Genomic DNA, 10807 nt, shown 5'->3' with positions numbered 1-10807 from the left:
TCAAATAGATAACAATTCCTTGTTTTCACTAACTACAGAATAGGAAATGTGAATAAAAGGCTGCAGTAAGATTTAAGGGAGAAGAAAACCAGGGAAGTTTAACCCCCACTCTCAAATGGTCTGATGTTGTCGTTATTCTTGGCGTACTTCACGGAATGATCACACTTCAGGTGAAAAAGATCTGACAGCATGGAGTTCAAAACTGCGCTAGTCTTTGTACCATGGAGAATAAGCGTCTTCTTGCCATTCTCAACCTGGAATAGACATTAGAGCAACAGTCTTATGTGGGAGCCAGGGAAAAGCACATTCATACTATTTCTAGTTTCTCGACATGGAAGGTTCGAAAGCAATCGTCTTTTCCAATAGCAACTAAATTAAGATTTACAGGTGGTTATTTGTACAAATCACGAACTCTGTGCCAGAAAATCTGGCCCTTTTGTGTGTGACTCGGTTTCTATAAAAAAATACAATGTTGCAACACACTACTGGAAGTAATATAATATGGGAAATTGCTGAAAGATGTTGCTATGTCAGTTTATATATGCTTGGCCAGTTTCACAAGACAACAACGCTGAGATACTACCTACAAAAATACCTATACTTTCTTGTGTCCATAACAATAATGACTTGATGCTAGACAGGGTTAGTGTTCTTCTGGCATTATAAACTGAAGGCGAAATTGTAACAGCTAAAGAAAGGGACCGAAGAAATGAGAAGCTTACAAGCTTGGGGGCGTGCTTGAGGAGCTCAAACGTGGCGAGCATGGTCATGGGAACCCTGATGCCACCATCTTGATCCTCCAGCAACCTAGGGATGAGGTCTCTGGCAAAGGGTTCATAACTCTAACCAAACTTGAAAAATCATGAATGGATGCCCGTGTTTGCTGCCAAACTTGAAAAATCAGATAGACCATGTAAGCATGATCTTGGCTCGGCTCTTGAGATCACATAGACCATGTTAGCATTAGGTAGAGTCAAGCTTACACGAAAAATGAAATAAGGTGACACATCATGCTCAATCAATTTTTCTGATCTTCCACCCAATGAGATACAGCCTGCGTAGAAGTCAAATCAATAAATTCTACTATTGTTGTGAAGTCCAAAAATGAATCTCACATGTACGGAATAGCAAAACAACAGTGGGTAGCATACTACTCATCCATGATTATCAATTCTTTTGACACAAGCAAAGTAGCATCAATATAATTAAAAACAAATGAACATGCACTCGATAAGCAAGAATGATAGAAAGGATGAAACATGCACCTCTAAAGATCAGTTGAAAAAAAATACCCTGTTACTCATGATCACTGATTAAAATTGCAGGAGAAAGGATTTAGCGGCAGCCAAATTTTGCAGCGAAATTGTAGCCTAAGTCGGCGCAATCTACCACAATCTCCTGTGATTTTGTACTGCATGAAAATCTTAAAGTGATTGCGGACAAATCGATCTCATGATTATTATAATATCATAACACTTGGAACTTGCGAACACTTCAAAAATAAAAGAGAATGAAATCGTGGTGTGGACTGATTTCTTTTGGTAGTGCCTGTTGTAGATTTTTACTCGTTCTCACTGACATTTTTACTGGCAGTTCCACAAGGCAAGTCTATGCCTTCTTTCATAGCAATGAACTCTAGAACCTTGACCATCAAAGAGAAGATAAATTTTCATCAAATTTTCCAGGACTGTAATGAGAAGATAAGCATCCATAAAGTAATAAACAAACCAAATCTGAATGTACCTCATCAATGAAGGTGGCTGAAGTGTGGCCACGTAGCATAGATGTTGCACAGCCTCGAGGCTTGAGGAATCAGAGAAGTCAGAAGCCTGCTATGTATAATATGTAGGCACGTCTTCTTTTTACTTCATGAGCCTCTCATCTACTTTCCAGTAGTAATTTTTTGTAAGCACACTTATCTTATTACTTGAGAATACTCGCTCCTTTCCAGATTTCTTGAGAAAAGTGACCCCAGTGGTAATTCTGAAGTTGATGAGTGCGTTAGGATACTCAAAGCTGCAGCTAAAAGCTCGTGTTCAGATTCTATTGATGAACACAGTGGAGGAAGAACAAGAGGTACGTAATGAAGTTGCTGCTGAAAATAAATCAAGGAACCCCCAACTCGAAACGGAAGGCGGGTGCTGGGCCTCGCCGCCCTCTGCCATGGCGTGCAGGCAGCCGACTGACCGACGCCACCTTACACAACGCCTACCGGTCCCAATTGAGCGCCCGGTACTCCAGCCACAGCACCGCCGCGCGTCCAGCCTTCAGCGGCCGTGCGTGTTCCCCGGCGACCGTATCCGAGATCGAAGGGACCGGTGGAAGGTGTGGTGGCTGAGAGTTGGGATCGTGGGAACGGGTGGTGGAGGGGCCGCCAGTAGGTTGTGAGATCGGTGGGAGCAGCGATCTGGGCGGGCGAGGACGTGACCTAAACTCCATCGATCCCCTTTTACTTTGCTCCGAGGTGTACCAGTTGTAGACGAATTGTAAAAGACCTTCTTTTTAGAATCTGACGAATTGTAAAAGACCTGTGTGCCCTGTGCGTGCGGAGAACGTGGCGTGGGCCGGCCCAAAGCAGCGATGTGCAGGACAGACGTAAAAATTATTTGACAAACCCACGGAGGCAAAAAGGAACTCATTAGTACCACATCGGTTAATTCCAAAACGTAATCGTAAAAGCGTATTATGACTGGGCGGAAACGTATTGTGACGGTGAACCCGGAGACCCAATCCGTGCTTTATTATTAAAAAAAATTAGGGAGAGATAAAAGTGGGTTATAGTTTTTTTTTATAGGCAAAGTGGGTTATACTTGAGATACTGGGCCGGCCCCGTGAGCAGTCGCTCGATCGGGAACGCTGCTGGCGATACATATCTTTCCCCTTGAAATACTCTGCCTTGGCGCCTGAACCAACAGCAGCTTTCGCTTCTCCTCGCCGGAGCGCCAAGAAACCAAGAACCCACCGCCTCTGCCCTCCAGCGGCGCCCGCGGCAGATGCAGCAGTTCCAGGACGGCCACCACGTGCGGCTGCGGAGCCGCGAGCGCGGCATGTACCTGCACGTCGGCGAGGACGGGCATGGGGTCTCCCTCCACCACCGCCGGGCGTCGATGAACGCGGCTTGGGTGGTGCACTTGTACCACGGCCACGCGGAGTACGTGCTCCTCCACAGCGCCGCCTACGGTCGCTACCTCGCCGCCACGGACGCGCCGGCGCCGCTAGGCCACCGCGGGCTCCGCGTCGAGCTGCGGGACTACGCACAGCCGGAGGTGCAGGCCATCATGTGGAAGGCCGACGGGGTCGACTCTGGGAACGACGTCCTGCTCTGGCAGTTCACCGGCCGCTGCCTCCGCGCCAACGGGAGGTACCTCAGCTGGAACAATGGCGTCAGCGCCGAGGACATCGAGGACACCTACATCGTCAGCACGATGTTGCACTGGGTCGTGGAGCCCATCCCCGCCAGGGAGAGCATGCCTCCCCTTCCACGTCAGACGGGGGTGAGTCCGCCATGCCCGCTTCGTGATTCTTCCCGAATTTGCGCGAATTGGGTGGGCATGCGTCGGAATTTGACCGCAAAGATTTCAAATCGTGTTGATTTCATTGGCCTGCGAGCAATTCTTGGCTCTGTTCTTGGCGCTTCTTGGCTCTGTTTCAAGTTTCTTTGGCTTCTTGCGCCTCTGCATTCCCCGGCATCCTGATGATTCCTTGCGTCTCAACTGCAGTTTCCCTTCCCCAGAATACTGGACGCCCTGTTGCCGTCGCGGCTGATCGTGTACGTGCGGGCGGGGGCCGACGGGACCCGCATCAGCCACGGCGCGTTGGTGTTCAGGGGCAGGTCCGTGGTCCGTCTGAGGAACAAGCTGGTGCGCCGGCTGGACGTCTCCGACCTCGTCATGTGCGTCGAAGCGGGTACTTTCGGGCGGCTTACTCCACTGGTCGTCGACCTGCCCCGCAGCGTCTGGCACCTCCACACCGTCGTCTTCGCGTCCGGGACGCCAGGTGAGAGGCCCTCCTACTTCCTACTAATCTCCTTGGGTTTTATGTTAATGGAGTAGTCTGCTTGTGTTGGAAAACAGTGTACTGAAACAGCAGCTAATCTGCTTCAGTCAGGAGTTTAGGACTTGACAATTGTTTAAACTGCTGTCTTTGCATTGTGTGGCCGTTGGATTAATCTGTCTGTGTAGTCAGAAGCTTAGTTGGTTTTTACATATTCCCACTCTTGGAACTTGAAAACCCAAATAAGTTCAGTCATATCAGTTCAGCATGACATAGAAGATACTGATTTCTACTTATATGTGATTCAGCAGAAAAAATCAGGTCGTATCCCACAACACTATATGGAAAATAGTTTCTGCAGTTGCCTTCTTGATTTCGAAACTAGTAGTCTGAATAACAGTTTTCTGAAACTTTGGGTGAAACTAGTCTGAACTGATGTAGGATTATTAAATATCAATAGAAGTTGTTGAACCAAATCAGTCAACAGGCACGACATTGTGCCTGTTGGATTTATGGACAGATGCTAGAAGGTTGCCTGAAGATAGATATTGTTTGGTTTTGAATTCAGACGATTCTGTTCTTCGATTTAATAATATGTGCCGCCAGTGGAAGACTTAGCAACCTGAAAACCCAAACCAACTACGTAGATTTTTCTAGGCATTCCATTGTTTCGAGTTTTTATACCTCAGCTTTCTTCTTGATCTTTTCATCATACTGTTAGCAGTGCCTGTGACATGATGTATGTCTAACTGCTTCGATATTTCTGATAATTCAGCCCACGCGGAGGTGCGGTACCCGGATGTCGATGCAGTGTAGAGAAAGACCAGAGCAGGACTCCTGACCGTCGCTTCACAGTTCACTTGTTCAGAGTGTCGCCGTCTCAATAATTTTTGCAGTGAGATAGGGGTTCGGCAAAACCCGGAAGTTGTTGTGTTTCTGCTAGCTAAACTTGGTCCCTTCTCCTCACAATGTAGGAAACCTATTTGCTGTTCTCATATTCAGATATATACTGCTTGGTCCCTTCTCCTGACAATGTAGGAAACCTATTTTGTGTTGGTCTCGCTGTTCTAAAATTCAGAAAAAGCTTGAACAATGATGCTCGTAATATTTGTGCTGCTATTCTGTTTCCAGCTGCTCCACCGACTGCCGAGGCGGAACACTAGTTGTACTTGCGCGGTAATAGTTTTGCAGTGAATGGAGGAATTGAGTTCAGATGTGCCGCTTAAAGCTTCAGTCCTATAGCAAAGAATGAATTTGTGTTTGGACAGAGAACTCTCAATGGTGGTTGTCGCTCATGGTTAGTTAACCCATTTATAATTTTTTGGTTATGTGCATTCAGGCCGAAACCTCAGAACGGTTTTTGTTTGGGGGAACTGAGATTAGTTTGCAGTACAGTAGGGACCTCCTTTATTTATTTTCCTTTTTCACCTTTTTCGTTTTTATTTTCTGTTTTCAACTATTTTCTTCTAGATTTCCTTTCAGTATTTCAAAATAGTTATGAATTTAAAAAATGTTTCAAATATTTAAAACAGTTCAAGTTTAAAAAAATGTTCACAAATTTCAAAGTTATTCCCGGATCTTAAAAAAAATTCACGAACTTGAAAATTGTTCACATATTTGAAATGTTCCAAAATTAAAAAAGGATCATGAATTTGAATTTTTCATGAATTCAAAAAGGGTCCATAAAAAGATGTTCATGAATTTAAAATTATGTTCCCAATTTTGTTTTGCAAAGCTATATTGTTGGGTTCACATGAGCTCGGGATCAAAACAGTCGTGTCCGTTTCTGCACACTATATCGTCCCCGGAAAGAGTGGATCGCCCGCACAGGCGGAAAGGAGGCGAGTGGGGCTTCCCTTTGTGTGTTGCCGGCGCTGCCGCTGGTTCCCACTCCCTCCGCCGGCCGCTCCGGCGGTGGGAGGGAGGGGGACCTCGGATCTGTGCGTGGGGTGGGTTCGCAGTAGGGTTAGGGTTGAGGGAGACGCCGCCGAGGCCGTTGTGGTGGCGTCGCGTCCGAATAACTCTCCCCGAGCTTCGTTCACGGTTAGGAGAAGCTCTTTCCTTCGTATAGGGGCCAGCGGGGTGTGGGATCCCCGGATCTCGTCGAGGTGGTGGGCTATAGTGTCTAGAGCTCGACCGACACTGGCCGGTTGGGTCCTTGGATGGGAGGTGGTTGTGCCTCGTCGGTAAGATTTTCCGCTGATGTTCTTCCTCTTTCTTTGTGCTGCTGCTGGAGGGATGTCCTGCTTTGCCCGTGCGATTGGCCCGTCCGCGGCGCCGAAACCGGTCCTAGTTCTCTTCCATCTGGAAGGGGCACATATAGCAGTACTCAAAGCCACAGATGGCGAAGGCTGGTGTAGGCTTGTTGGATGCACATGTGTGTCCTTGTCTTTTCGGCGTCGGTGCGAAGAAAAGGAGAGTAGCGGGGTGATTATACCGTGCTTGAAGATGATGACCTGCTTAGATCTGGTTGCAAATTCTTGTGTTGCAGGGGTCTTCTCACAAGGTTCAGGAATGATTACACGGAGCTCTAGAGATCTTCATGTTTTACTGGTTGTTTTAGGGCACTCTCTATTTTTCTGGTTTTTTGTGCGTGTGTTAGGGTGTGCTTGTACTGGTCAAGAACTTTGAATTATTTCTTGATTTGAATGCATACATACTTTCTAAAAGAAAGATGTTGGGTTGTGTATATAAGCTGTCTTGTACGTTAGATTTAGGATAACCCCAGCAGCTCTTGTGATTCTGCTAGCTGAAATTGATTCATTCTCCTGACAGGAGGAATCTGTCTGCTTCACCCTTGTGGTTCTGAACTTGCAGAGCGTCTTTGTTCTTGAACGGTGCGAACATTTTTTTCTATAGACGACAAGGTACTCTTTTTTTCTTTCGATTTGGAAAAGGACTAGGTACTCTCGTGGGTCGAAAAAAAGGCAACAGCGAAACCAGTCACAGGTTCAGTACATACGTACAAGATTGGGTGATGATCAGAACTCATGAGCTACACAGTGCGCAGCAACAGAGACACGATCAAACATCAAACTACGCAGGATTAGATTGAGGTAGTATCGATCGATCCATGAAACCAAACTCGATCAATCAGGCATCGCTATCGTCGTCGTCGTCGCTGCCGACTGGCCGCTGTCGTTTGTGGGAGTCCAGGGCTTGGAGTTCGACGCCTTGGTTGGCCTTCTCACAGGCGTCGATCCAGTCGTGGTAGATGTCGACGGGCTCGGTGAGGTGGTGCGCCGTGGTGTGGTAGGCCTCCTCGCAGATGTAGCAGACGGCGGTGGCCACCAAGAGCTTGAGGTCGATGGTGCAGGCCACGCTGTCGGGGTGGTTGCAGAAGGGGCAACTGAAGGTGGTCTCCAGCTTGGGCGCCGGCTTCTTCCTCGACGCCATCTTGGAGCTCATCGACTTGCGCTTCGCCATCTTCTTCTCAGCACCAGATCGCAGGTAGATCACCACCAGATCTCAGGTAGCTTCTGGGAGCACAACTTGCTGCTACGCAGGAGAGACGCGATGTGGCGGTGTGTTTCGTAAGGAAAGGGTTGGGACTTGGGATATATACAGGATCTGCCCACTCCGACTCCGGCTGTTCTTGGGCGGTGTGGCGGTGCAACGAAGCCACTAACGAGTTGGAGCCGGATTCTGGCGGCCAGTCGAAATGGCCGCGTCGCTGCGAGCGGCCGGGAGAAGATGACGGGAGGTAGCTAGTCCGCCTGGGCTACGCATTGCTGGCTGGGTTGGTGCTCTTTTTTTTTTAACAGATGCAAGCGTGCCTATTAGGGCATCTCCAGCCGCGCCCCCAACAGGCCCTCCCCAGGCGATTTTACCGCGCCGGCGCCAAAAAAAGGCCCCAGTCGCATACCCGGAAGGCCGTTTTTCGCCGGTTCGGGCCAAAACTAGTGCCGGCGGACCCAGGCCGGACCCGGCGCCCTGGGGCGCTTGGGGAGCCGGCGCAAGCGAAAAAGGCGCGTGGGCCCGCACTGGAGGCGACCCGAGGGCCTTTTCCCGCCGTTTCTTGACGCTTCTCTCGCTTCTTTCCCGCTCGCTCGCCTTCCTCCCGCCATTCTCTCCCTTTCTCCCGCCAAACCCCCTCCCGCTCGCCTTCCGCCGCCATGCCGCCGAAGAAGTACTCCATGCCGCGCGCGGCGGCAACCGCGACTGGCGCCGTGACCCAGCCGAAGCAGAGGAAGCCGAGGGCGCCGCCACCAAAGCCACCGGGCCTGTCGAACGCCGAGTGGAGGGTGGAAGTTCAGCGGCTCGAAGCAGTCACCGCCGACAGGCGGAACAGGGCCATAGCCAAGAAGCCCCGCGACAACGCGGCGCGCGCGGCGGCGTCTTCCTCATTTGTCGACCAGGCAGGGATGAATCCACCTGTCGTCAGCCATGCCCAGTACGCGCCCTGGGGACAGCAAGGCGCCGGATCTCCATGGGGTTCATCGTCGCCCGGCTACGCCGACGACGACGCGCAGGTGTGTTCAACCCAAACGTGACCTTCCCTCATGGTCACCCCGCTACGCGCACGCCCTCGCCCGCCTTCGTCGGCGTGCAGTACCCTCCATACAACTACTCACCGTCCGCCACACGACGACGGACGCGACGACTCCGGGCGCGTCAGAGGGGCGGTCGGACGGCCACAAATTGGCAAAGAAGAGGAAAAACGCCGACGCGGCAACCGCGCGAGTGCAGGAGTCCATCGAGCATTGCCTCGCCGACGCCCAGGCCCGGGCCGTCCTACGCGAAGAGAAGACCGAGGCGCGGTGGTCGGCGCTAATGAAGAACAACGTCATCAAGCTCGACCTGCTCCGGACGAACGTCGCCGCGAAGAAGAGGAACACCGACATGGCTTTTCTGATGGGCGGGGCGGACATGCTCCAGAGCAACGACGAGAAGCTCAAGGCGTGCTACCTGGTGCAGCGCGGCCTCATCCTGAACGAGCTGCCGACGGCAACGCCGACGGCAACGCCGACGGCAACGCCGACGACGCCGACGACGCCCACGACCACACGGACGCCAAGCCCGAGCGACGCCTCTACATCGCCGCCCAGCAGTGTCGAAACCGCGCCGACGCAGCCCAGGACCGAAGCAGCTCCGACACCGCCGAGCTCACGCACGCCGACTCCGCCAACGCCTGGAACCAACCCCGCCGAGTGAACCGACCCCCGCCGAGGCGGCGGCGCTCTGTTTTTTGTAACGCCAGACTACGTCCGATCGCCGGATTTGCGGCGTCTTTTGAGAGCGGGAACGACCAAGTTTGAATTTCCCGCATCCTGGGGCCGGCGCATGGGGGCGTGACTGGGAGCTAGCTCGCCCCCAGGGGCCGAACTAGCGCCGGCACACCCCCAGACCGCTCTATTTAGACGTCCTGGGGGGCCGGATGGCTGGAGATGCCCTTACGCACACGCGGTTGGTGCGGCGGCCGCGCAGCTCTCGCCTGGTGCTCTGTTCAACTCGGCTTCTTCTTTAGATTCGCAAAAAAAAAGAGCTTCGAGCAGATTTGCAGCGCTCAAGAGCAGGCCTGTCTTCGGACTTAAATCAAATCAAACAATTACCACACGCGTCCTCAAGGTTCACAAGTATAGCACTCTACCGGTCCCAAAAACAAAGCCTTGCATGTTGTTTCACATTCACCCACTCAACTTAACTTGTAATTACTCTTATAATGGATGCTGGAGTGCTTGCCTTCTTGGGGCATCCGTGCGATTTCCCCGGCCGCGCAGTCCGATCTTATCAATTTCATACGATTTGACGAAAAAGGGTTTTTCCCCGCTTTGTATTACAAAGCAACCACCGATACATCCAACGATAGGTGTTGGGGCCGCAGCACAAATAAGCCCAAAGAAAGACAAAGAAGAAAGGAAGAGAAACAAATGCCAACAACGGCAGATCGACGAAAAGAAGATGACCGGCGACCGCTGCACCCTCCGGAGAAGTACCACCACGTTCCCAGCACCCGAAGCGCCGCGTACCAAGCAACACCTTCAAGAAGAAGGCGACGACGACGCCGCTGCTGCCCGGACTAGTCCTAGGGTTTCCCCCGGTACGCAGGAGGGCAGTGAGGGGAGGGGTGTACCCAACGCCCTTCAGGAAGGTCCGACGGCACCCACAGGCGTCGCCGCGTCGGGGCCGGACAAGCCGCCAGAGATTTCTCCCAACCCAAACCCCCACCACCACCCCCGACGAATCAAAGTGCCCCGCCCATCGCGCCGCCCACCAACATGTGCCACCACGATCACCGGATCAACTCCGCCGTCTCCCTGAGGTCACCGACATGAGATCTGGAGGATGGGAGAAGGGAGAGTGTCCTTGGGGGCATCCGCAACATCACCGACATGAGGGGACAACCACCACCGCCACCGCGGAGCCGACCGGACGTGCGGACAAGGGGCCTGCCAGGCACCGAGGCCCGGCCGAACCCAACAGGGTCCGGACAGCCCCTGCCGTCACGCTGCAGCTCGTCGGCCGACGAAGCCGCTACCGCCCGCAGACCATCACCACTTCACCACCAACCAGGGAGCAGCGCCGCCACGCACCGAGTCGCCGGCCCGCCCTAGCCCAGATGGGGCCCGAAAGGGCCCTGATCTGGGCCGCGCGGGCGCCGCCGGCCACCAGCACCGCCACGCCGCCCCGCGGCCAACGGCCGTGCCGCTGCACCGAGAGCCACGGAGCTCACCGGACTCCCGCCGCCGAACCCCACCGCAGAGGCCGAGCAACACCGCCGCCATCGGGAGGCCCCCGCGCCCCCAAGAGCGAGCGGGGAAGGGACGGCCCGCCGCCGCCAGCGCTGCGCGGGCAGGGCCCGGCGGCTCCGGCC

General features: G+C 52.7%; 2 protein-coding genes across 2 annotated transcripts; one reads left to right on the top strand and one right to left on the bottom strand.

Moving 5' to 3' along the window:
• Positions 1–2857: 2857 nt before the first annotated feature.
• LOC123162404 (uncharacterized) lies at positions 2858–5100 on the top strand. Its single transcript, XM_044580187.1, has 3 exons — positions 2858–3494; positions 3720–3996; positions 4769–5100. Exons 1-3 carry the CDS (start codon positions 2994–2996, stop codon positions 4807–4809), a joined length of 819 nt encoding a protein of 272 aa, XP_044436122.1. The 5' UTR covers positions 2858–2993; the 3' UTR covers positions 4810–5100.
• A 1602-nt stretch (positions 5101–6702) lies between these two features.
• LOC123162962 (transcription elongation factor 1 homolog) lies at positions 6703–7506 on the bottom strand. Its single transcript, XM_044580727.1, has one exon. It carries the CDS (start codon positions 7417–7419, stop codon positions 7087–7089), a length of 333 nt encoding a protein of 110 aa, XP_044436662.1. The 5' UTR covers positions 7420–7506; the 3' UTR covers positions 6703–7086.
• Positions 7507–10807: the final 3301 nt, after the last annotated feature.

This window comes from Triticum aestivum, chromosome 7B, assembly GCF_018294505.1.
Source record: "Triticum aestivum cultivar Chinese Spring chromosome 7B, IWGSC CS RefSeq v2.1, whole genome shotgun sequence".
Classification (NCBI taxonomy): Eukaryota; Viridiplantae; Streptophyta; class Magnoliopsida; order Poales; family Poaceae; genus Triticum; species Triticum aestivum.
This window is presented reverse-complemented; position numbering and strand designations above follow the sequence as displayed.